Source organism: Orcinus orca, chromosome 13, assembly GCF_937001465.1.
Source record: "Orcinus orca chromosome 13, mOrcOrc1.1, whole genome shotgun sequence".
NCBI lineage: Eukaryota > Metazoa > Chordata > Mammalia > Artiodactyla > Delphinidae > Orcinus > Orcinus orca.
The window spans coordinates 90,726,778-90,754,358 of NC_064571.1; the positions used below are offsets into that span (position 1 = coordinate 90,726,778).

The following is a 27,581-nucleotide window of genomic DNA, read 5'->3' on the forward strand; positions in this document are numbered from 1 at the left end:
CATCAATAATTACTTTAAATGTAAATGGAATAAATGTTCTAATCTAAAGACACAGAGTGGCTGAATGGATACAAAAACAAGACGCATGTCCATGCTGCCTGCAAGAGACTCACTTCAGACCTAAGGACACACACAGATTGAAAGTGAGGGGATGGAAAAAGACATTCCATGCAAATGAAAATGAAAAGAAAGCTGTGGTAGCCATGCTCATATCAGACAAAATAGACTTTAAAATAAGACTGTTGTAAGAGACAAAGATGGACACTACATAGTGATCAAGGGATCAATCCAAGAAGATCTAACAATTGTAAATATTCAGGCACCCAACACAGGAGCACCTCGATATATAAGGCAAATATTAACAGCCATAAAGGGAGAAATTGACAGCAACACAATAATAGTGGGGACTTGAACACCCCACTTACACCAATGGACAGATGAAACAGACAAACAAGAAGAAAATACTAGCCTTGAGCGACACATTACCAGATCTGTCTGTCTGTCTGTCTGTCTATATGCCATCTATCATCTATCTATGTATCGGGGGGCGGGGAGAGAGAGGAGGAGAGAGAGAGAGCATTGGGGATAGCAAAGCAGCTTAGGCAATAGCAGCAGATGATGGACACTGCCTGAAGGACGTGGGAACACAGGTTATTCACACAGCTGAGTTGAGGCCAAGAGATCAGTGACAGAGCAGTTCTGGGAGGGGAGGGACTCAGAGACACATGTATAGGTGTGGATGCCAAAGGACCGGGTATTTCTCAATGCTAGTGCTTATGTATATATATATATAGATGAACATCTCACAGCGAATGTTTAGTAAGTGTTGAGTTGTGTGACTTACAAATAAAGCTGAATGTATCCATCAAAAACAGAAATGTTTATTTTATAAGACAATGTATGGATGCAGTATTTGGAATTGGTGATTTTGTTGGCAGTGCCTTTAATGTTCTACTTGTTTTCTGAAAACTTAGCTCTAAGTGAAATCTTAAAAGATAAACCCAGGTTAGTCTTGTCTTACTCACGATTACATGGAGTTCTTTTTCTAGGGATACAAACATAAACTTTAAAAGAAAGTAGTTTGCAGTCTTATGCCAGAAGGCAGTAGATGTCAAGAAACGTACCCTAGTTTTAGATGTTTTATAAGTTTTTGGGAGGCAGCTGATCCGTGATATCATATGTTGGAGACTTTGGGTTTATAGTGAAAAACTAGGACAGGATCCCCCCATTATTGAGCTTGGATTCCAGATAAATGCTTGGACTCGTGATTCTCAGCCACATTTTCAGGTCACGTCAGTGTTCCCTTCCTGTCCTCATCCATCAGAACCAGAATGGTTACAGCCTGGAAAGAGGAAGGTTTAAAATGCGAACAAGTAATAAAAGCTAATTTGGCTGTGCTCTTCCATGATGGGAATGCTAATTGGAGGACAAGATTGACCCCGAAATAAATTCAGGAGCGGAAATAGAAACGTTACGAGCAGCGCTCTGAGTTCTCATTTAATTAAATTAAGCCGTGATGGTTTTTAGAGAAATGAGTTGCTGAGCTGTAACCTAATCCGTACTCCAGCATCTTCTGGGAAATCCTCAGAAGAGCTCATCTGGGCCAAGAACAGCGCCTCTCACAGTCACACAGATGTCGGCGATTCGCTCTGGAGACTTGCAAATATTTACTGTGGAGATTACTCAGCTTAGGCTTTTCAAACAAAATTTCCAAGGAGAGCACAGCTCCAGTAGTCTAGATATGTTTTCTCATCAGTGGCTCTGTCGGTGTTCAAACAGCTGGAGAAGGAACACGGGCTCTTTAACTGTTTAATCCCCAAACGGCAAGGATGCTGCGGCCCACTCGAATCCCTAAACGCTGCTCAGCGGCTACCTGTTCTGCACGGGTGGAACCCAAGGGTGACCAGGGTCCTTGAGGCCTGGGGTCACACTACATCCAGAAGGAAAGCATGGAAAACTAGGGTGTGGACGGAGGACGGGCCGCAGATGCAGAAGGAGCCGCGTGGGTGCTGCAGTGTGGGAGGGTCAGGGGCGCAACAGGGGGCGGTCGGTGTGCCCCGAGGATCGAGGCCCACAGTCCGTCCAGGGCACAGGCAGTTTCGTGGGCCCGAGCGGCCCGCCTGGACCTGCCTGCAGGGTTGTCCCCGGCTGCACCGACGCAGGGCTGCAGGAACACGAGGACGCACGCTCTCTGCCACTGACAAGTTAGGTTAGGATCTGGGGGTGGACAGGAGACACACAGGAGCCTGGGACGGTCCCCCTGCTGTGAGTTCGTGCTTCTGGCCGAAGGACAGCCGGGCGGCACCCCCAGGCCAGAGTGGAGGTCCGGGGAGCTCAGGCAGACAGGAGGACGGGGTGGTAGAGCCCTGACGCACAGCCTGATCTCGAGTGCTCGGGAAGACCTGGGTTCAGGCCATCAGCGCGGGGGAGGGCACAGACCGTCTGCCGTCCTCCTGGCTGCGGCGGGGCTCGGGGGCATCTGCGAGGCCTGGAGGACGGGCTGCCCTCTGGGCAGCAGCTTCCCCGGCATCAGAGGATCTGAAGCCCCAGCCCCGGTGCTCCTTTCAGCTCAGCCGCTGACCTACTACGGCCACGTTTGCCTTAACGTCTGCATTTTGAGCATCTTGATTATATTTTAAACATAACTTGGAAAGTGGAGGTGCAAGTTCTTTGTGGTAAAGGGATGAGCAAAGGGGGCTCAACTCACTTTAATGGACAAAAGTAGAGGCAACACCAGGAAATGCAGGGGTGCTCTGCTGACAGGGCTGGCTGTGAAGGGGGAAAACACTCCAGGAGCAGGAACTAAAGACACCCGGGCTGGAAAGACGTTCCAGAGAGGGCTGTGCTGTAAAACCAGGGAGAGCCACAGTGAGTTATGCGCAACGAGATTCTGCAGATACAGAAGCTGGATTCTCTTGTTTGGTAGAATCTGGGAGGATTATAATTTTAAAACCTCTACCGCACAGATGCCACTTAGCCCACCTTGAAGCCCGGCTTCCTCAACAGACTGGCCGGAGTTCTGACTTCAAAAGCACACAGTTGCACTTTCTTACATCCACAGTGTTTCCAACTGAAAGAGTTGTAAGTTCATGAGCAATAAATGAATGACAGATTCCCTGGGAAGATGTTCACATCATCAGAGACAACTACAAGTGAGCAAGGGTATCTCGGGGCCCCAGAAGGGACCAGGCTTGGTTTCCGTGAACGTCTGCGTGGGACCCACCATGTGGACCACAGATTTCAGAGAACATCACACAGTTGAAGGGACGCTCCCTGCTCCCTCCTAGCCCTGAGCATCAGGGGACTCCGTACATTTTTACATCCCGAACGAGAGATAAACGATGGCACAGAATCTTTTCACATTCAAAGCAGTGCTGATAAGTGAAGGAGCCGCTCCCAAGTCCTCGCCCAGAGCGACTGACGCCAGGCCAGGAGGGAGAAGGAACCCAGAACTTCCGTGTGGAGTTAAACCCACCCCACGATGCTGCATCTGTTTTCTCACTTCTAGCCATGCGAATTCCCCCATGAAGGGCAGCTGCTACTTCCAACAACGCGGATCACGACCCACACTACCTCATCCATTTAGTCCCTACACACCCCGATCTGGGAGAGATTTATTTGCTGTCCTGAAAAGGGAGAAGCGACCCAGTCACATGAGCTGTTTTATGTTCCTGTTGGATCATTAAGTTTGAGAGGAAGGGCCATTGAGTGCCTTAAACTACGACACAGGTCCCGGTGAATCACAGTAAACACGGCTGGCGAGCAAACACCAGGGGCCTGACTGCGCCGCTGGCTGAGGGCGTTTCCCTTAACGGCGCAGGAGGCCCTTCCCTCACAGTGAGTAGAGAGGCTGACGCAACCGAGACGAAAGCTCTGCCTGCTTTCCCCTAATTTCACCCTCTTCGTCTGCTGGGCGCACTTGACGTAGGGACCCCGGCGAGAAGCACCCAGCTCCTGACGACGCCTGATTTCTGGAATGCTCGCTACAGCTGCTCTAATTTACGTCTCCGGTGCCCAAGCAGGTTTAACCAGAGACGACAGCGAGTCGCTCACCCCCGTCCTCTGCACGTCCAGGAAGGTGGCCCTCTGGAAGGACAGCTCCCACGCTGCGAGCTCGCTCCCCAGCTCCACGCTGAACACGTGGCTCCTGCCGTGGCCGACGAGGACGCTGAAGCAGAAGGGCCTGTGCTCCCCGCAGGTGGGGTCCTGAAGACCCAGGCAGAGGCTGGTTTGGGCCCAGCAGTCATCCGGAAGCCAGAACTGAAACAGAGAGGGGGGCACGCAGGTTAGAGGGGATGCCCCCCGGGTGACCGCCCGGGACAGAGGGGCCTCTTCCAGGCTGGGGGCTGGGGCCGCACTCCACCAGGCGACCTCCTGGCCACGCGCCTGGATTCAGGAGCGGCGTCCCCTGACGTCGCTGCCGTGGAGACGGGCCTGTAAGTCAATATCTGGGAGTCAGTTATGTCCACCTGCCAATGCTCTGCAAGCATCTTGCACCTAAACCATCAGTGGCCACAACTTCTGCTTCTATGCTTAGCTTTAAAGATAAAAAAGTCACGAGACGTTTGTGCTTAACTTGAGCACAAAATCAGCAAACACTGAAGAGAGCGAGACCGCACGACTCTCTCCGCTCTGCCGGGGTCCCTGAAGGGTCCCCACCCCTCAGCCATGTGCGGAGCACCTGGGGTCCCCCAGGGGCACTGGGCCACCGAGACCTAACTACGTGAGCCCAGAGGTCCTGGCCACACAGAAGACGTGTTTTAGAAATAGTTTCAAAAGCAAAGGTTGAAACAAGAAAAAAGAGCCGTTATTCAGTTCCTGATTAAACATTTAAGCAGAAGACGTGAGTCAGCCCCAGCGCGTCCGTGGGTCACAGACATAGCGGGCGGATGTCCCGGCAGCTCTGAACCTCGGGGCGGGGGGTCTCCGCCACAGCCTCGCCTGAGACATGAACGCACCCACCCAAGGAGCAGCTGTGTCGGGCTTCACTCAGGGATCAGGAGAGATGGGGCCTGGGGCCTCAAACGAGTCCGCGTCTCAGGCCGGAGCCTGCTCTTCCCTTCCTCCGTGTCTCTCTGTCTCTGTGTGCGTGTGTCTCTGTCCCCTGGAGATTCACGTCTGTCTTCGTCTCCCGCTCACCCACCCACTGCACAGACACCCTGAAGAGTCCGCGCCAGGCCCTGCACTAGGGTGGCCTCTGCCCGCACGGCCTCCCCGGGGACGGGGAAGCAGGTGGACATCCTGCCAGGGCTGCTGAGCAGCTGAGGGGACATGATGTGAGCCACAGCCCGGTGGCAGCAGGAACAGAGGCTGCCCACAGGCCAAGCCTTCACCCCCCGACTCCGAGCTATTCAGATCCACGCGGGCTGTCCCGCCAGGCCACACCCACGACTCACACTGGTGGCCAGAGTTCATTCCCAGAATCCCCGTGCCCCACCTGTGGGCTGGGCTGGTTTTATGTGAAATACACTTCTGCCTACTGGGCCCAGGCTTGTGAGAGCAGTGGCTGCTGACGGGGGTGGAGATGGGCGCACGGGCTCTGGGTGCCCCCTGCCTTCTCAGGGCCTCGCGGCGGCTCTGCAGGCCCCGATCCGCGCTGTCCCCGCTTCCGCCGCCCAGGGACCTGTCCTCACGCGTCACTCAGGCACTTGCTGCCTTGTGGTGTGCGACGTGAGGGTGCGTGTGCGTGCGTGTGTGCGCACGGGTGTGGTGTGTGCTGGTGCAGCTGTCCTGATCCTAAATGAACACGGTACAGAGGCTGCACCTGGATTTTGGGGCCGCCAGATCCTTGGCCTCAGCCTGGCATATGCACAGAAACCCTTCAGGAAATAGGATATCAGGTCCTAAGTCGAGAAGAGCAAGATGTGAGTCACTGGCCTGACTTCTCAGGAACTCCGTCCATAACTACTGACCTTGAGTGTCAGGACTGACCACCAAAGAAGGACTCTTAGCAAGTGTTTGTGCGGGTGGCACCGTCGATGGTATGGCTATGTTCTTTCCTGTACTGGTGTAGGTGGGGGGCTGTGCGCTGCTATAGGAGAAAAACAGGCTTTGGAGTCAGACAGACAACGCTTGGGACCTTCCTGGCCAATTATCAGCTGTTACCCTGAGCTTTTCACTTCTCTCTAAGCCTAAATACCTGAACCATAAAATGGGGTGTAAGAGAATGGTTGTCATGGGTTTAAAGGAAGCACGGATGAAGCGCGTAGCACCTGCATCCTCGCCCATGTGGCTGGTTTCTGTTTACACGGAGCCCACCGTCCACAGGCAGTGCGGAGTCGTGGCGTAGACTGAACTTTCACATCTAACGTATAGCGAACTGTCTCCCGACAAAGTCAGCGACTACACAGTCCAGCATCAGGTTTCCAGCTACCCGCTCCTGATGTGGCCCCCCTGCCCCAGACTGTGAGAAGACAGAAACCATCCTGGGTTCACTTTTCAGACAACAAAATGCAAAGACTATTTTAGAAAATTACCTGGATTTTTTCCTGCTTCTATTTATTTGAGACGATTAGAGCAACAATACAGGAAACTTAAAAGACAGATCATTCTATTATGATCTATCTTTTGTCATCTAATTTGTTTTTATATTTCCTCCATGCAATGTCTCTTTGTACACATCATTCTATAAATGTGTAATGTGATTTTAATGGAGGACTTGACATATACGACCCTATTAGGACTTTATTTCTCAGTGGTCATCTGACAATTCTCCTAATGTTCACTACTTAAGAATATCATTAAATATTGCCATGCTCACAGCTATCTGACTCTTGCAAATTCCTTGTTTTGAGTCAGTTCTGAGGAGTGAGCTCATTTGATTGAGCAGTGAAGTGTCTGCGAGTCTTCATTTGAATGGACAAACCTCAGCTCTACGCGCAAGAACAAACAGAAGAGTTAAAAATAACGTTTGAACCACCTGAGAAATCCAAGAAAGGACACTGAAGGATTTCATAGATGTGATTACTTTCTGCACCTCAAACTGTTGAGCCTCACAAAAGATAACGCGCTATAAATGCTGCGACGTGAGTGAAATCACTGATCGATACACAGCTCATTTCCCCGGGTATTTTCTGTAGCTTCTTTTGGAAGCAGGAGCTCAGTTCTTATGCACTGCAATGTGTTGTTAAGACTGAAAATCGGGAGCGATTACAAAATTAAAGGTCCCTGAGCTGCTGTGGCACCCCCCAAATCACTTCCCGCGGCCTGACCAGTGGCAAAGGCCCCTTCCTGACTCTGGGCGCCCCCTGCCGTCCCCGGAGCATTTATGGTAGGAAACCCATCCCTCTAAACCTCTCTCTGCCCCCTGGAAGTGCAGACCTTTTTAAAGCCTCCGCTGGTTCTACAGGGCGAGCCTGGGTGCTATCCACGCCCCTGGGGCGCGAATGCCCAGGAATGGGGCCCGTCTTCCCATCTCTGCGGGCGGGAGCCCCCCTCCGCGGGACCCAGGCCAGGCTGCACAGACACTTCCCTCCACGAAGACGGGAGAGAGGCTCCTCTTCCTTTGGGAGGGGCCCACCTGGGCCACACTCGCCCCTCACCCAGCTCGGGGACCCCTGCCCTTTGTTTCAGTGGAGTTGAGGTCGGTCTCTGCCCCCAGCAATGTCTTCCTTGTCTGTTTAACTTTGATGGGTCCAGGTTTTCTCTGACAGGACTTGAGGAGAATTGTATTCTCCTTATTCACAAGGCTGCACTTGAGAGGTGGCTGGAGAACAGGTCACAGGAGGACACTCCAGAGAGCTTCCCGCGAGGCCAGCGCTTCTGACAGGTGAGGCAGAACAGGATTTAGAGAGGTGGCATTTCAGGTCAAAGGTCGTGGACTGTTTACATTTTGATAGGCCCTTCCTCGCATTGTCACCAACCTTTTCATCTTTGACAGCCTAATTGGCAAACATATTATTTCACGGTTTCCACTTGCATTTCTTTTTCACTTTTAAAAAATTTTTATTTTGTATTGGAGTATAGCTGATTAACAATGCTGTGTTAGTTTCAGGTGTACAGCACAGAGATTCAGTTACACATATACATGTATCTATTCTTTTTCAAATTCTTTTCCCACTTAGGTTGTTACAGAGTATTGAGCAGAGTTCCCTGTGCTCTACAGTAGGTCCTTGTTGGTTATCAAAATGTAAACAGTCCACATCCTTTGACCTAGAAATTCCACCGCTCTAAATTTTTCCTGGTGATACACTTGCACACGTGTGAAATGAGTTATTACATTGTTTGTAATTGCAAACAAATGGGCACAAATTAAATATCCCTTGATAAGGGCTTGGTAAAATGAAATACGATACATTCATGGAATTGAACACTAGGTAGCGGTTTTAAAGTGGGATCATCTCTTTGTGTATATTGAAGAAAGAGCCACAAGATAAACTGTAGGGCAAAAAGTGACGTGTGGAACAGTGCGCATGCTTCCATCTGCAGAGGGAAAGAAGAATAGTGCACATATAAAAAAATAGAGTCGGATTCAGCCGAGCTTCAGGCCGAGGGAACCTGGACCCCACCTGCCTCCAGTGAGGCTTCTGGAACTTACTCCCCCTCTGTGCTTCTGGGTCTTGCCTGTCAGATGGAGATGACAAGGATTAAGTCCGCAGTTGGGGACAGGATTAACTCAGGATGTAGATGGAGCACTTAGCAGGGCTCCAGGAGGCTCACTCAGCAAAGATAAGGTATTATTCTCAAGATCCTTTGCCAAACATTTGAGTAAATTTGGTTCCACTGAAAAATGCAAACGGAATATTCTCACGTTGAGAGGGAATATTTATGCAGGAGGAGCCTCACTGCTGAGCAGTGTTTTTATGATTCACTGTGTGGAGGCTGTTTATGATTTAGGTCACGATTGCAATCAAGTCTGATTGATTCAATTTTCTCATCCCTTTCATGGTGAGTGTGAAATACAGACACATAATTTTAAGAACTGGAAAAAGGAATTTGGGGAGAGGAGGAAGTGTCATAGAAAAACACCACCACAACTACAAAATTTGATTTCTGGACTAAATATTAATGACTATACTTTGAAATGGTGATTATGAAAACAAATCATTAAAAAAATTCTATACTAAAGTGCTAGTTCTTACAATAATCATACATTTATTTCAATTTTTGAAAACTGAAGTAAATATTACAGATAATTTAAAATTCATACGTGCAAAATGACCAACATCGACAACTAAAGGCACCTGAGAAAAGGGGAGATTTTGTAAGATCACTGTTTAAAGACTCCCAACAAGACACAGAATTCAATCTCCTTTTTTAAAATGTTGAATGCTATACATTTATTATGATTATTATTTACCCTGCATTGAGTTTAATACTTTTGCTGCAGCCATCCTCCTGGCTAATTTCATGATTTCATGTTTATTGATTAAAATTGTAAGGCCCATTGGCCTGGGTGAAAGGAGGCCCAGGGGGTAAGAGAAAACATCGACCAGTATGAGGTAGGAGAGGCATTGGGACATAACAACCTCACCTGTTCTGGGAATCAACAAGAGACTCTAACTTCCTGCCCAGAAAACAATGGGGCTGACGGGAAGGGAAAATGGGCTTACGCCCGCACAACAGACCAACCAACACCTGGCCCTGCTGTATCCTCACCAAATAAGGAATTACCCTGTATAGCAAACCACCCCCTCCCCTTGCAAGCCGCCTTCTGCTTTTACCTCAATAGAAATCCCCCTCATCCAGTACTGGGCGCGACTTCTCTGGCCCCTTTCTCGCGGACCAGTGCACCTCGCCCGGGAGCGCTCCCTAATAAAGCTCACTTGAAGCTTTCCTCTGTTTCGCGGTGCCGTTTGTTAAGATCCGACCTTACAAAAATTTTTTTTCAATTTTTCTGAAAAGATATGCTGCATGAAAACAGAAGAGGCTCGATAGTTTATTAATGAAGAACACATATAAAATATGATGGTCCTATGAGGACATCTCAGTACCAAATGAACATCTCAGATGTCTGGAAAGCCATATAAACTAGTTGAAAATATAAAAAGGCCAGAATGAAATAATAAGGCACCTACATAAAAAAAAGAATAAGGACTTAAAAGTTCCTCTATGATACTCTTTTGTGGAATTCTGATGAATGATTGTGGGATGAAGCTAGATGTTCATGTTATCTTACTATTTCAACAGACAGTGGGAAACAAATATTTCTCTCACTCTTTAAGCCCAAAGATCATCTTGTCAATATGAAATGTGCAAAGGAAACTTACCTTGTGAACTTTAAATAGTACCTCACAGAGGTTATAGGTTTTTTCCGCTCGGACCCAGTCTAACGTGCTCACCTGCAAGAAATATAAAACAGACACATGAATCCTATGTGCTCTCACCCCAAATAAGGGAAACTGTGTGAGGTGATGGAGGTGCTAACTAACTTGATTGTGGGAACCACTTAACAATGTACATGGATATCAAATCATCACACTGTACACTTTAAATATATTCCATTTTTGTCAATCGTACCTCGATAAAACTGGAAAAAAAATGTAAAGTATACATGCAAAGACACATACTATTTTTAGTATGAGAATTTAAACATTTACAACAATGGAGCTAGTCAATGTGTCTTTACCTTCATTAAATTCTAAACCAGGAGCAGGACAGTTGAAAAACTAAACTATATGCCACAGCAAGTTTTGCTGAGTAATTGCACGTCGCCGCTGTTGGCGTGAAGCATGAAGATGTTTAGATACATTATTGATACAAGAACCCAGTAACGGCAGAACTTATCTATTACACACAATTGGGCATAATTTTAGGAATTCATTTTGGATGTCTTTTGCATTAATTTAAGGACCGATTTTAGGTTAAATTTAGAGACTCCTCACCCATTCTGCTACGCTCCTAACTTCTGTTAAGCAGCTACTATCTGTGTGTCTGCATGGCCATCTGTGGTTTGAGCTGTCCCCTTCCATTTAGTTTTCATTGCTGATGGTCACTTTCCTTTCCCCCCTGGAAGACCCCCTCTCCATGCCCGGCTCCCGTGCTCCTGGTGGGTGACTGCTCAGTCCAGGGTGGAGGTGCCCTCGGAGGTGAGTCGGTCCGTGCGTCTCACGCTCTGGGCCATGGTGACTGTTTCAAGGAGAATGTGCCACAGTCAGAGACACAGCTGACACTGAGAAGATGCTCGGACTTCTGGGATGGACCGCTTCTTCCATGGACTTAAAGCAGAACACTTCCACCCTGAGAGCCTTTGGAAGCTTGTGGGGACCATGTAGCCATCAGTCACTACGATGTACCCGCACTGGTCATCAGCTGTGACACACACACACCCACTAAGGCAGGATGGTGAGAACAGGGAAGATGGGGGGCCTGAGCTCTCTACCTGCCACTCACTTTCCTGTAAACCTAAAACACAAAGTTTATTAATTAATTTTCAAAAGCAGGTCTTTCTCTTCATTACCTCCTGCTTTGACTATTTTCTATTTATCTGAGCACATCTGATTTGAAATAGAGCAGAGAGTGTAGCTCCTCAGATGTAGTACCTTGGCGTATTTTAATATTATTGTGGAACCCTTGTGTGGCCCCAGGACTGACACAGAGAGATATTCTATATTAGATGCATAATTGTCTAATATGCCTTCAGCCTACAAATCTTCACTTAAATTACTTCTTTCCAGGTAAATATTTTATTTTAAATGATAGAATATACTCCCCTAATTGATATCCTTAAAATTACTTCTAGTACTTCTTGCATATTCATAGGTAACTGCTATATAATTTATATGTTAATGTTATAAGATGCTATAAACTTGGTTTTATAAGTGTTATTTAACACATTTTAATGGTGTCTGAAAACATGAGTAGCTGAAACATTATTTCTCAGATTCCAATTTGCAAATCAGAAATGACAGTTCACGCTAAGGAAGGAGAGCTGAGTGCATGAGAAAGGCCAGAGAATCCTGGTTCAATGCAGCCTTTCCAGCATGCATCAGCACACAGGACAGACCTGGGGTCACAACTCCCCACCGCCGGCTGTTTACTCTTCGTAGGTAACTCAGCCCCAGAAAACCCACCGCCTTCCCCCGCCCCACGCTGCTCCTTTCCTGTCTTCCAGCCCTTCTCCCTTCTGTTTCCTCGTTGCCTTCAACATCTCCCTTTCCCTCACCTTGAAGGAGCTCAGAAACCATCCTTGAAGACAGGACTTTCTCTTTAATTTTTCCTAATTTATTTGCCACAGTGTCTCTGGGCCTTTTAAAAGTTCATTTAGATATTCTGACACAATGTCTTGGCCACAAGGCTCCATCAGTGTGGTCGGGCTTTCTCGGCAAAGACTGCTGGCCCGGGGATGGAGGAGTGAGGCACCCAGGCTGGGGGGGTCTGAGAGCAGATCAGCAGGGACACTTGTAGATTCACTCCCCTGGAGCCACTTATTCTCATTCCAAAGAGAAATGGACCAGAGGCTTGCCTCCCACGCCCTCCCAAGAGAGCTGTTTATGTTGCCTGAACTCAGAGAGGCTTAAGGACGTCGAGCCCCTCCCGTGTGGCCCAAACCTCTGTGTACACAGAGCCCACCAGCCTCACTGGCCCGCCCGTGAGGCCCGGTCGGAGGGAAGATGCTGTGACTAATTAACAGTCCCCCTCACAGCCACGACCTCACATTTCATGTCAGAATAAAGGAGATCAGTAAACATATGTATTAGAAACTTAACATACGGTTGTTTCTGATTTGGGCAATTTGCTTCCAGCGCGAGGATACAAAAATCCAAGGTCAGACAAAAACATGTGCAAATATTTAGGTGCAAATTCACTCGCCATATTTTGTGTATTGCGTTTACAATGAGAAGTTGCTGAACATTAAGAGTAAAATTTCTTCTGTTAAATTCAAATGCGCTGGAGTTTCAGACACACTTATGAATACACACATTAAGTCCCTCAGCGCTCCGTTTCATCCTGTGAGGTAGTCAGCTAGCATTTACCACCCCCATCCTTAAACTGAGGAAAGTGCTGAATAGAGGGTGAGTTAGTGCCTGTGGTCCCACAGCCAGGAAACAGATTCTGTTTACAGCCCAAAGCTTCCAATCATTCACTTACAACTTTTTCTACTTCGGCTCTTTTCCCTAACATTTTGCAGAGTAAATACTTCCATTGTCTTATAAAATCTTTCAGGCCCCATTTTCAAATACGCTTGTGTTATTCTGGATAGCACAGGAAAATGATTTAAGTCAGCACAATGCCATTGTGTAGAGGTCATTTTGATTTTTTTTTCTATTTGAAAAGTTACAGTGTTTCTGGTTCTGCATGTAAGGAGCTTGAGCATCACCACTCCTAAGTAACCGTCAGCATGAAGCGGAGGGGGTGGAAAAATCAACAACTCTTGCTGGATGCGGAACAGAGGGGAGGACACAGGGCCAACCGTGGCCCCCAAGCACATATATATTGACAGCAAGTGGATGGAGAAAATATTCCATGTTAACACTAGTCAGAGGAAAGTAGAGGACTATTACTTTCCTACAGAGCACACTTTACAATAAGGAATGTTATCAGGGATAAAAAGTGTATGACATAAAGATGAACGGTCAATTCTCAAAGGAGACACAACAATACTTAACATGCGTGCACCTAACAACAGAGCGTCAGACCATGTGAGGCAAATACAACCTCCAACCATGTGAATGGAACTCGAAGCTTCCCCACTAAGACCAGGAACGAGCAAGGATGCCCCCTTTTCACCAACTAACTGGAAGTCCTTGCTGTGCTATATGGCAAGAACCACATATAAAAGGTGTACAGATTGGGAAGGAAGACATAAAACCGTCTTTGATTGCAGATCTTCTCTGTAGAAAACCTGAAGGAGTTGACCAAATGAAACAAACCAAAAACCTCCTGGAAATAATAAGCAATTATAGCAAGGTTGAAGAATATAAGGTTTACATACAAAAGTCAATCACATTCTTGTATGTGAACAGTGAACAATCAGAATTTGAAATTAAAAACATATTACCATTCATATTAACATCCCCAAAATGAAATGCTTAGTTATAAGTTTAACAAAAACATACGAGATGTATATGAGGAAAACCACAAAACTTCTTTGATTAACAAAATCAAAGAAGTAAACAAATGGAGGGACATTCTATGTTCATGGACAGGAAAACTCAACATGGCCAAGATGTCAGTTCTTCCCAACTTGATTTACAGATGCAACACAATCCCAATCAAATCCCCAGGAAGTTATTTTGTGGATATTGACAAGCTGATTCTAAAGGTTATACGGAGGCAAAAGACCCCAAACAGGCAACACATTTGAAGGAGAAGAGCAAAGTCAGAGGCCAGAGACCACCTACCTATAAGATTTACTATAAAGACAGTGCGGTATTGGTGAAAGAAAAGACAAATAGATCCATGGAACAGAATGGAGAGCCCAGAAACAGATGAATAGACTCATCTGATCTTTGCTAAAGGAACAAAGGCAAAACAAGGGAGCAAAGACAGTCTTTCCAACATATGGTGCTGGGACAACTGGATATACAAATACAAAAAATGAATCTAGACATACATCATACACCCTTCACCAAAAGTAACTCAAAATTGATCATAGACTTAACTGTAAAATACAAAACTATAAAAAAACTAGAAGATAACACAGGAGAAAACCTAGATGACCTTGGGTGTGGTGATGCCCTTTTAGATACAACACCAAAGGCACCACTCATGAAATAATAGATAAGCTGGACTTCATTAAAATTAAAAACTTATGCTCTGCAAAAGACAAAGTTAAGAGAATAAAACAAGGTATAGACTGGGAGAAAAAAATCTCAAAAGACACATCTGATAAAGGACTGTTAACCAAAATATACAAAGTACTCTTAAAACTCAGCACTAAGAAAACAACCTGAGTAAAAATGGACCAAAGACCTTCACAGATCCCTCACCAAAGGAGACAGGCAGATGGTCAATAATCAGGTGAAAATGTGCTCCATGTCATATGTTGTCAGGAAATGAAAATTGAAACAACACTGAGAGACCACCACACACCTATTAAAATGACTAAAATCCAACATCGACAGCACCAAATGCTGGCAGGGATGTGGAGCAACAGGAATTCTCGGTCATGGCTGGTGGGGATGTCACATGGTGCAGCCACTTTGGAAGACAGTTTCTCACAAAACTAAACATATTCTTCCCATATGATCCATCAATCACACTCCTTGGTATTTACCCAAAGGTGATGAAAGTTTATGTCCAAACAAAATCCTGAACATGGATGTTTATAGCAGCTTTATTCATACTTGCCCAAACCTGGAAGCAACCAAGATGTCCTTCAGTAGGTGAATGGATAAATAAACTATGGTTCATCAGACAAGGGAATATTTTTTCAGAGCTAAAAAGAAATGAGCTCTCAAGTCATGAAAAGACATGGTGGAAACTTAAATGCATACTATTAAGTGAAGGAAGTCAACCTGAAAAGGCTACATTCTGTATGACTCCATCTGACCTTCTGGAAAAGGCAAAACTCTGCAGACAGTAAAAAGATTAGTGGTTGTCAGTGTTGGTAGGTAGGGAGGTACAAATAGGTGGATCGAAGAGGATGTTTAGGGCAGTGAAACTACTCTCTAAACCACAATGGTAGACACACGTCATTGCACATTTGTCGAAACTCATAGAATGTGCAACATCAAGAGTGAGTTGTAATGGAAACTGTGGACTTGGGTGATAAGAGGTGTCTACGCAGGTTCATCCTTGGTAAAACACGTACCATCTGGGGGGGATGTTAATGATGGGGATGTGTAGGGCCTGGGAGTAGAGGGGAATCTCCGTGCCTTCCCCTCTATTTTACTGTAATCCTACAACTGCTCTAAAGATAAAATCTTTGAAAAAAAATTACCCGGGCTGTTTCATGTCTTTATATGTTGTGTTTAATACACAGCCTTTTCATCTCAAAGCAAATTACAAGGTGAATTATTGTCATGTGGTTACCTTTGGAAATGGGTATGTGCTAAACTATATACTATGGTATCACACACACATATCTACACACACACACACACATCTACACACACACACACATCTACACACAAACACACCCCCCAAAAGGAGCCATGAGAATCCTGCCTTCATGCTGACTTTGGAAATTTTTGTGGTCCATACCTTTCTGATCTCTACCTAACTCTTGTATGTACTAACACTGTGTACTCAAACGTTCTCAAAACACTTGACTTTAATAGGAAAATATTTACATACTTGTTTTCTTTATTTAATTAAAATAGAAATGGAACTGCTACCATTTTTACCTTAAATGATATGAATGAACTCCTGGAAATCTTTCCAAAAGTCTGGGAGATGGAGCGTCCACACCACACTGTCTCCGGCAGGGAAACTTCCACACCTGAGAACTCGCCGTGCAGAACTAGGGCTAGCAAGTGCACGGGCTGAAGGCTCCGCCTCTGCGGGCACCTGGATGGGGGCCTCATGCACGATCCCTCACCCCACGGCTTCCTTTAAGCTGCAAAGGCTGGCAAGATCCTAATGTAGTGTCGTTGCTTCTCGTGGAATTTGCTCGTGGTTATTTGAGGGTTTCCATCACGAACTGTTTTGAGATCTGTTGGCTTTACTGCCCTCACCTGCCCCCAAATCTAAAGGGCTGATTTTTCCTCTGTACAGTTGACCTTTGAACAGCACGGGTTTGAACCGCGTGGGTCTACTTTTACGTGGAGTTTTTTCAGCAGTAAATGCATGTAGTAAACACTATGTGACCTGAGGTTGGTTGAATCTGCGGATGCAGAACCGTGGGTACAGAGGAACTGCATATAAGGAGGGTGGATTATAAGTTATACTGAATTTTCCACTGTGTGGAGGGTCAGAGTCCCTAAATCCTGCATTGCTCAAGGGTCAACTGTATTCTCTTTAGAGGATTTGATGATATTTCCACATCACATAGCTCAGCCACAGAGCTTTAATGCTTATTATTAAATATTTATATTAATAGCTATATTAGATATTTATTTAAATACTTAATATTCACTTTACAGACTATCCAACCAGTAACCAAGGGGCATCTTCTTCACGTTCGGCGTGATGCCAGATTCAACGGGGCCACATTAAGAAGCTCCCAGGACGGCGGAAAATAAACAAGTTGGTTTGCGGCGTTTACTAACAGAGAAATTCTCCATAAGCCATCTTTCAACCTCACAGCACCTCTCAAGTAGCCATTTACTTTGTACTTGCTTATAGGTGATATTTAGTAAGGAAATTTTAAAATTATATGAAGACATCAGGAAGTACACAAATAAATCAACTCAGTCTAATTTCTGGAGCGAATATTTATAAATACTACTGGCTTCATCCTTTCATTTCTTCCTGGGAATTACTAGTATTGATTACCCTGGAAAATAGAAATTATGCAGATTCAGGAGAAGCAGATGGCTTCTGCAACTTGTGACCATGCAGAATCCAGTGAGATGACACGGAGGCTCATCTGGTCTCGCAGCATTAAGGACCATCTACGTACTGATGCCTCCAAACTCATCCTGCCAGACAGATGTCGTCCCTGCACTAGAAACAAGGGTACCTAACTCTACTTGAAAATCTCCTTGGGGCATCTCTAGATGTCTCCGGCTCAGGAACCCCCAGCGCTCACTACTGTGCCCCCCGTGGGGCTCCGTCTGGGGCGCCAGTGGCATCCCCACATGGCTGGAACCACAGCCACAGGCACCGAGTGGTCTGCACCTGTGTGCATGTCTCAGTGGGCTTCTTAAATTCTGCTGCGTTCTAGGGCTTCAGAGGCTGCGACGTGCTATACTGATGGGATGTACGATTTTATATTCACACCTAAAAATCACAGTGTGAAACTACAGGCTTTCTTCAGGACAAGACAGTTTTCATATTTCAGTGATGTGAGACTCTAATCTGCGAGCGGGCAAGTTTGAATGGATGCGAAAAACTTACATTAGCCTCTGGCTACCCTAACTCCAGTGTGATCCGTAAATGAACGCGGGGCTCATTCAGTCTCACAGGTCTGCATCCTGGACATCACTTCCAGACTCCCCTGGGGTCTCGCTTTTCCTTTACAAGTAACGGCATGAGATAAACATATAAAAAAGGCCTCCCTCTTTTTTTGATGTCGACAAAACTATAATTATCAAAAGACGTTGCTGCTGATGACTCTGAGAAGAGATGGGGGCGGGGTGGAAAGTACCTCCTGCAGAAACTGTTAGGAATGCGAGTTAATGAAAGATGCGCCTGCCAGGAAACGCCTTTACTGGGAGAAGGAGATGTCAGTTATAGGAAAAGACGAGGGGGCAGGTGTTTCTTTCTTCTTCTTTTTTTTTAAATTGTGCAATTCAATGTTTTTTCGTATGTTCACAGTTGTGCAACTGTCCCCACAGTCAATTGTAGAAGATTTTCATCATCCCCCAAAGAAATCTTGTACCGTTTAGCTGTCACCCTGCGTCCTTCTCCGCCCTCCCAGCCGTAGGCCGCTACTAAGCTACTCGCTGTCTCTCTGGGTTTGCCTGCCCTAGACGCCTCCCATGCACGGACTCATACAGCGTGCGCGCCTTTGTGGCTGGCTTCTCTCACAGGTGTCTCTTTACTACAGGGCAACGCCGCCCTTTCTCCATATCAGAGATGCAACTCTGTCTCAGTGGAATTAGAAATCAGGTAAGGGAGGAGACCCTGGGCAGAGAGACAGAGAGAGTGACAGACAGACAGACAGACAAGCATTTCCCGCAAAGCACCTGCTTTCTGCAAACACCTTCTGAACGGGCCCCGCAGAAGAGACAATATGCTGCCGGATCCCACATAATCCAGAACCGGCAATCTCCGGATTTCCAGAACGTTCGCGATACGGGGCTGATGGCCACATGTAACTAGAAGCTCACACGGGAGGCTCACGTCCAGCTGCAGGGAAGTGGAGTGGCTTTGCTAGGATTATGTGCAAAGTAAGCGAAATCCCCCAGGGCACAGACGCTAACGGGCAATCCAAGGAGCGGCCGCCAGCCCAGCACTGGATTCACCCAAACCTCAATTTACTGGTAAGAACTGGGCCAGTTCACCTCGGTTCACGGAGGAAAGCAGGGTTCCTCGCGCTGCCCTTTCCATCTCTGAGGGTCACCTGAGCACCTCCACCAGCTGCACCCAGAATCGGGGGGGCAGGCGTCTGTGAAAAGACGCGGGGCATCCCGTGTGTGCCTAGAATACCTGTAACGTAGAAGACGTTGTCGCCAAACCAAAGGAAAGGGGGGAGTAGATTGTGAAAGCTGCTCACCGGTGCCGGGGAAGCCGGGCGGGGAGGGACCCCGGCCCCGACGGGGGCACATGGGGAGGACTCAGCCCTCGGCCAGGCCAGAGCAGAGAGCTGAGCAGATTTCAAACTTCTAGGAACGATATTTACGGCAGCAGAAGGCCTGCTCCGGGCAAACCCGAGCAGCTGAGGTCAGCAATTGATTCGCATGATATATGCTGCTGGTGACACGGATCGATGCAAGAAGATGGGCCCTGGGATTTTAAAGTAAACAAGCCAAGCCTGGTGTTAATACAGATGGCATTATCCATATGGTGCTGTGGAGATCCCCTGAGCCCCAGATGAGAATTTCTGTCCATGAAATTGACACTGCCATGGGAAGTGGATGAAATCGTCTTTCACTATAACAGTACAGAAATCTGATTAAATATTTAAAGCATTTCTCATAATTTAGAATGTTGTACTATGTAGGGAAAACCTATACCCTGAGAATATTAATTAACAAGAAAAGAAAAATTAGAACTCTCAGGCGTGTGACCTGGGACATCAGTCACTTCCTCCCCCAGTTCTGCAGGGGGGAACCCTCCTTCCAGGTACATCGGGTGAGGTAGGGTGACCCTTTCCTCCTCTCCCAACTGTCACAGGCCAGCGGGAGGTCCCTCTGCTTGGAGCCTCACGGTACTGATTCTCGATGCCCCTCCCTGATCCACCACTCTTGCCCCAGCCGCCTTCCACGTCACTCACTGCTGTAGCCAGAAGTGAGGCCATCGGGGTTATCTGTGGTTATTCTTATGTTTACTTTGTTAGACAAAACCATGGAAAGTTACATTTAGCAACAAATGCTAAATAACATTATTGCATTTGAGAAGAACTCAGTCATTATGCAAATCTGTAGATAACCCTCCAGCATCAGTAAATTCACAGCCTTGGTTTATGAAAAGCTCGAATCCCTGGTGGAATACTGGCCTGGGTCCTGGGGAGAGAAAAGAAGTCCGTGGGAAGAATGGTGAGGTCTGGTGGCATCCGTGCTTTAGTTCCCAGTGTTGTGTCACTGGTAATCCTTCAGTTTCAGCAAACAGACCACAGTTCTGTATGGGGTCAGCCCTCAGAAACCTGGAGGGAGGCTACGTAGGAATTCTCCTACCCTGTGCGCAAGGTCTCTGTCAATCTTTTCTTAAACCATTTATTGAGGTATGATTGACGTTCAGAAAGCTATACAAATTTAATGTATACAACTTGATGAATCTGAAGATGAGAAAACACCCAAGAAAGTATCACCCCCGTGTTTGCCATAAACGCATCCATCCCTCCAAAGTCAGAGAGGACACGTGCTGTGAGGGTGTGAGCCAAAGGGACCCTCGTGCACTGTTGGAGAGAACGTAAAATGGTGCAGCCACTGTGGAGATGGTATGGAAGTTCCTCAGAGAGATTAAACACAGAACTGCCGTACGATCCAGCAATCCCACTTCTGCACATTCACCCAAAGGAAATGAAAGGTGAGACTCAAGACCCCTGCCCCCGCATGTTCATCACAGCACCGCTCACAGCAACAGGACACGACACAAGCACAGTGTCCACTGATGGATGGGTGGATAAAGAAGATGTGCTGTGTGCAGACAAGGGCACAGCATTCAGCCTTAGAAGGAAGGAAATCCCTTTATTTATTTGTAATGGCAGAAAAGTAACAGCACTGTAGTAAACGGCATCTAACTGTTTAGATGCCTGAAGCTATCAGGTTCTGCTGCTTTTTGCAGCTCTGATGTTTGGACTCACACAAAGTGAAATTGCTTTAATTGACAAACTTGGAGGCAGGGCACACACATTACATTTGGTCAGTTTTGGGAAAATGGCGCTGGTAGGAATTAGAAAATGAATTGTAAACTGTAGCATTCACCGTTAAATTTCTATCACGGGCCCTACTACATCAGGCTGTTTGTTTATTTTTATAAAACTTGGAAGATATGAGGGAAAAATAGCTTCTTAAGTTTCATTATTTGACCGTTAAATTAGAAATGTCTTAACAGAAGGGTTTTCTTCTGTTTTGTTTGTTTTCTGGATTCTTCAGCTATATACGTGATGCTCTAAGACATCTAAGCCTTTACTTCCCCACGTCCCAGCCAGCTATTTTAAGCAGGAAAACACTCTAATGTCTTAACGGCTGTTCGATGGAAGGAAAACCATGGACTGGTTGATTTACGGATTTAGAGTAAGAAAAGCCAGCAGGTCCACACAAGAGCCCTTTCCATCTGCGTACGTAGGGGCGGAGGGGAAGGCCGGCTGGTCGTGCACCCTCTCTGGCCTCTTCCAAGCGCTAGATCAGATCCTTGCTTCTCTTACAAGAATGGCCTCGTCGGCATCCCTCCCAGAACCCCGGAGGCCTGCTTACCGGAGGAGAGGTGAAGACGTAGAAGGACGAGCCCTTCAGGGCCAGGAACTTGGATCTGAAGGTTCGAGAGGAGCTGGCCCCTCCCAGTCTCTCGCTGACCCACCCCACGTGGACGACCTGCGGAGCAAAACCTTCAGAATTAACAACCAGGCCTTAGGAGAAGCACAGGGCCACCGGGGCGGAGAGAGCAAGCAACACACCACGGGCCGCAGACAGGGACGGGGGAGCCCTCAGCCATGTCCAACCTCCGATCAAGTGGACGCCACGAAGATGTGTAATATCTGGGTCAAATGCACTGGGCCAGGCTCGAAATTCGAGCTTCTCAGTTCTCTTAGTTTGGGCCAATGCTGGACGTCTCAGCTGCCTCACACTTGTGCCTCCCATACGTAGATTTTTACAACCACGGTATTTAATTACATCCTATCAGGGGTTAGTATTTGTAATCTGTCTATGAGGTTGCAAAAGCAACTATTGTATTTTCCATTTCTGTAGTAAATATATCGTTAATACACGTGGGAGAAATGATTGTTTCTTTACAGTTCAACTTCCTAACAACAGTGAAAATAACACAACAATATTAGATTCCCACAACTGGCACTGACTATCTAGTGACACAAAATGCAAACTACAACATATCAGAATATGGTTAAAAAGTTAACAGAAATAGTAATACAATTTAAAAATTGAGTGCAGGAATTTAAACTAGTACTAAGGTCAAATCCCCGTGTTGTCTCAGCTAAAACTGTAATGTGACATGTACTTTGCACATTTAAGCAAACTTAGTAGTAAACTATCATAGACAGGCCGAGGGCTTTAGGGGATGAACATCCTCTGCGCTGTCTGAAGGGGCTGCCCTCCAGGTCTGGGGACCGCAGCCCTCGGGAAGCTCCCTCACTGCAGCCGCGTGAAGTGACTCGAGCCGCGGGGGCTCAAGGTAGGTCATTTCCTTTCCATTTTTACTTGCTAAATCACTGACAGCTTTCACTCACGCCTGGTGAAAGACTTCCCAGGTCAAGATGCCAGGTAAAATTTTACAAAAATCCTATTTTCACAGTGTTCCTGGTGATGGAAAAGAGAAAATTAAAGAGTATCATTCTACGGAGAGTGGCAGCCACAGCTAACCAGTCCAGGTGTTGAATAGAAGTTGTCTAGCGCATCAGTGCCCTAGATACAGAGCTTCGTAAGGTAACCCAAATATTCCGCTGGCTCATGGACTTGTCTGTTCCCTCTCGGTTTAGCTATTGTCTTGTGAAGACTTAGGGTCACATCAATGTGATACAGTTTTAATGTTAAAACAGAGAGTTTTATTATTAGTATACAAGACAACCTTATTTCATGTGTCCTTGGACTCGTTTAATGTTTCTGGGTCCGTTTTCTCGTCATAAAATGGGACTAGGATTCCCTCACATGGTAATTTCGAGAATTTAACGCTGTACCACAGAAAACTCCCTCCCAAAGTACTAGCAGGCAGGAGGCAAGTAACACACTGCTCGGATGGAATCAGAACTCTGCGGAAACAACACAAATAGGACTGAGTGCTTGAATATCTTGTGGATTTGAAACTGATTACACACGTTACTTAAAAATGTCTGATTGACTTTTCTCCTTTTTGTCCGGTAGGATCACACAGATACACTTTTGTTCATTATAACAGTAGCATTAATACTGCTGTAAACCATAAGACGTGCTCAATTTCCATGATTAAAACAAGCTTCATTTTAATCGGGTTATTTGTTTTCTTACTGCTGAGTCTTAAGAGTTCTCTGCATATTTGGGGGAAGAAACGTTTCATTTTCTCTAGCTAGTTCAGCAGCTCCTTGATGTTCTACAATTAACACAAAGTCAATGGGTGGTTCGAATTCCACACTCACCACTGCACGAGCACAGTGATTTGTATATTTATAGAAGACAGGATCCATTTTAAGCACGGTTACTAAAAACAATGAATTGCAACTGGATTGAGTTTTACACAGTGAAAACCAGGGATTTGTTCAGAGATCAGCCTCTGTTCCATGCAGACGGGACGTGGGGCATGAAGAGGCCGTCCTAGTTGCCTTAAGTTGGTACGAGACCACCTTGCTGAGCATCACCCAGGGGCAGTGGGTGTTTGGTAACGTTTTACAAACCAGTCATCACTGTAGGTCTCAAACGGCATGGTTAGCAGCATGGGTATATTTTTTTCTTAGTGCATTTATCAGCGCTCATGAGACATCCTGTGGTTCTGGACAATATTCACCCCGTTGTCCTATTTCTGAGAGGGCTGCCTTCTCAGTAGTGGGGTGGGGACCACAGGTGACACTCAGTGAAAGCAGCTCTGGGGGCAGGAGCTCTGGACGTCAGGCTACACCAGGCCCGTCAAGGACTGCGTTTCACCTCCTTATCTTCAGAAGTGGACGGAGGCCGCTGCACACGCCTGTTTTGAGGCAGATGCAGCCGTTTGCACGGCGATACTCAGCATCACATGATGTCAGATCCTCTCGGCATCTCTAAGCAGGATCAGGGCTGTCTTTTCTGGGGCTCTCACACTGCTTCCCTCTGGGTCTGCGTTAGACCACATGCTCTCTGAGGATGAGACCTGTGTCTTTACCTGTATCTACTCCACACCCGCAGGATCGGCAGGGAGGGCTCGTCCCCTAAAATTTCTTGAAAGAACCCATGTGTGGCTCTTCGTCTATCACTACCTGTGACTTTATGGGAAGTTAAGCGATCACAGCAGGGAGGACCTGCGTATTGTACCCACCAGGTTGGCGGACTGGAAGCCTTTTGTTTTTCTGATTACCCTCAAAGTGTGGGACCAGCATCTCTAGAAAGCACAGGAAATTGTTTAAATTCTAAACTATTGCCCATTTTCAGGCCAGCCGCAAGCTCAACTATCTGCTTTGATACTATACTTAGTACCGGGAATCTTACCAAGATGCTTTCAAACTACTGAGCTAGTGAGGGCTGGTGGGAACAGAAAGCGCCAGCCGGATGAGGAACTAAGTAATGGGAAGAAAGCAGCCCCCAGCGGGCCTCTAGCAGTGCGGCGTGAGGGTCCCTAACACCTGTAAACACGGTCTTCTCTCCGCCAAGAACTCCGAAGAGACCAAGCTTCAGCCTTGGGTCTCAAAGCGGGCTGTAGGGAGGACAAACTCTGCCGGGTTTTCCTTTATTTTTAAATCATATATTCAAATGCTGACAAGTCTCCCATGGTCCTCTTTCTCTTCATGAAATACTTAGTCACAGACTGCAGCGTAGATTCCACAAGGGATGAATGATGTACTGGAACCTGATAATAGGAGCTTAATTTAAGACAGGGCTGTAATAGGCACAGACATGGAAATGTAGATAGATGATAGATAGATAGTTAGATAGATGATAGATAGCTAATGATAAGATATATAGATGATAGATAGATAGATGATAGATAGATATAGATATAGATAGATAGATGATAGGTAGCTAGCTAGCTAGCTAGATGACAGATTACAGATAGTTAGATGATAGATAGATATAGATAGATAGATAGATGATAGGTAGCTAGCTAGCTAGCTAGATGACAGATTATAGATAGTTAGATGATAGATAGATGATAGATATATATAGATAGATAGATAGATAGATAGGTAGCTAGCTAGCTAGCTAGATGACAGATTATAGATAGATGATAGATAGATGATAGATAGATATAGATAGATAGATGATAGGTAGCTAGCTAGCTAGCTAGATGACAGATAGATAGGTAGATAGATAGATGATAGGTAGAGAGGTAGATAGGTATGACAGACGGATGGGTAGATTAGATTCACATTATAGACTGGTCGAGGGTGAGTAGAAAGCTGGAAGTGTAACTTCTAGGCTGACATGGAGAAGCTGGGATTCTTTTTCTAGCACAGCAGCAGCCAGCGTTCCTCTGTGCGGACAATTTGTCAAGGGAGAGATTTTCCATCTGATTCGCACTCAGCTGAGCGTTGCCCTGTTTCTCTGGAGACACAGACACCGGTTGTGGAGCCCCCCCGCCCCTCGGTCCTGCCGTCTTCCTCCTCCAGGGCTGGGGCAGTGTCTTATTCTGCTGCTTCTCCTTCCCACATCTGGTTAATACAGTGCTGGGCACAGCATCCAACAGGAGTTACCTACCGAACTAGGAACTCCTTTTCTGGCCAAGATGGAAACACACACGTTGTTAATAACCTGAAACATCTATAAAGCAGATGTGAAGTTAATGAAATTCCATATGTAATTTAAGTCTGCCTATATTAATTAGCAAAGAAATAAGTTATCGCTTATCTATTACTGGAAACATTGGCTGCTTTAGGAAGCTTTTTTAGGTGTATGCAGTTCATAAATAATTTTAAGGGAAGCTAATTTTAAATTTCACATTATGAATTTTCTATGGCTTATTACATAATCCAAGAAATGTATATTATAATTTTATGAACACCTACTTGTCCATCAGATAACAATTGTACAACTGCTCTGTTCCTTTTCACAGAAAAAGCTAGAATAACTTGAATTATTTAAGCCTCTTTTGGATTTGGTGACTAAGGTACCCATATTTCCTTTAATTCAGGTTTTCGGGAAGAAATTTATTTTGGAAAATAGATTCTTGCTGTTTTCGCAGGGTGAACACATGTCCTAGTTTTCCTGGGATGATTCTAAAGTTACTCCTGTTGTCTTAGTGTTACTTTTAGGTCAGTCTCCATCCCAGAAAGAAGTGTCCCAGTTTGGATGACAAATCACACAGCCATTTTACTTATCAGATATAAGAGCCTAAAAATCTATACTTATGCCTCTTGTATTATCCTTCTAATTCTGTTTTCTTTGGTTTTTGTCAATTTCAGTGGTTGTCAATATCTTTATTTTTTTCTTATTTATCCAATATTATTTTTTGCTACATACCAAAATCAATAATTAATTGTTCAAAATGAGAAAAAAAATCCTTCTTATTTTTAAATAGGGCCCAACACCATAAATCTAAACTCCTATAATGCGTACAAAATGTTTAGTTTTTGGAGAAAATGTGAAAGCATCCTCTACTGAAATCTCGGCAAATTGGGGCAGCGGTTAGTTCTTTCACAACCTCACATAGTGAGGCCTGTCTCTGATGTTTCTTTCCAGATAAACAAATTCAAGCCCTTAAGTAAATTCAAAGTTATATAGAAATTTTAAAGTTAAAAAAAGACTTTAGATTACCCTTTGCAACTTTCTTCTCCTATAGATTAAGAAACTAGGGCTCAGGTGTTAATGTGTTCCAACTGCACCACCAGAGAAGGGATTAGGTGGGATTAGAATCCAGGTTTGATTCACCTAAGGCCACCAAGACTGATATCACACAAACGTGGCTTCATATATGACAAACTTTCACTAAGATAAAACCAAAGCGAAATCACTCCACTGCCTTTGAACCATGATTCATTCCATGTCCTTTGTGTTGGGAGTTTTGCTCCTCAGATAGTTTTAACTTCCACTGAACCTTACTTCTTGATTCTCTCTTGTGAGTCAGTGGGAAAGAGGAGTTAAATTTCTAAACAAAACAAAACATGCTTCGGTTTCCAGACTGGTGCTCTTCCCAGACGGCCTGGCAGTCAGGTACAGCCGCAGAAACGCAGAGTGCGCTCCAAATGCGTCAAGTTCAGGTCCTGTGAGAGCTGCTCAGGTCTCAGGGCAATGGGCATTCACGTGTGCCCGCACGTAACTGTTCCCAAACCACTGACCATGCATTACGTGTTTGGGAAGTCGGGGACGGGACGACTCCCCTCTGTGACAGGACATGGAGAAACTGAAGGAAGGGCTCCACCTGCAGGGCACTCTCTCCTGTGCTCCTGAAACGACGCAGGGCCCGTGGGGCTCCGGGGGCCTGGAAGCCTTTTTGTGCTCCCCGTTTCCTGTTTGCAGGAAATAGGCTTCATTTAGCCTCCAAGGCCCTCCCTGCGTTCCAAAGGGCAGGTTCAAACAGTTGCTCATCAGGGAAGGGAGGGGATGCAGAGACAAGGGAGGAGCCCTCAGGAAACAATAGTGCAGCCTTGGGGCAGGGCC

At 46.0% G+C, this 27,581-nt stretch overlaps 1 protein-coding gene across 1 annotated transcript in view; it reads right to left on the reverse strand.

The window, feature by feature from the left end:
- The window catches only part of SNTG2 (syntrophin gamma 2), a 200,766-nt gene that overhangs the window by 20,065 nt on the left and 153,120 nt on the right, over positions 1-27,581 (reverse strand). Inside the window, exons 12-14 of the mRNA XM_049695901.1 lie at positions 21,567-21,683; positions 10,209-10,280; positions 4,054-4,260 (exon numbers count right to left, since the gene is read on the reverse strand). Of these exons, the coding sequence (XP_049551858.1) occupies positions 4,054-4,260; positions 10,209-10,280; positions 21,567-21,683 (396 nt within the window). The remainder of the gene's footprint in view (positions 1-4,053; positions 4,261-10,208; positions 10,281-21,566; positions 21,684-27,581) is intronic.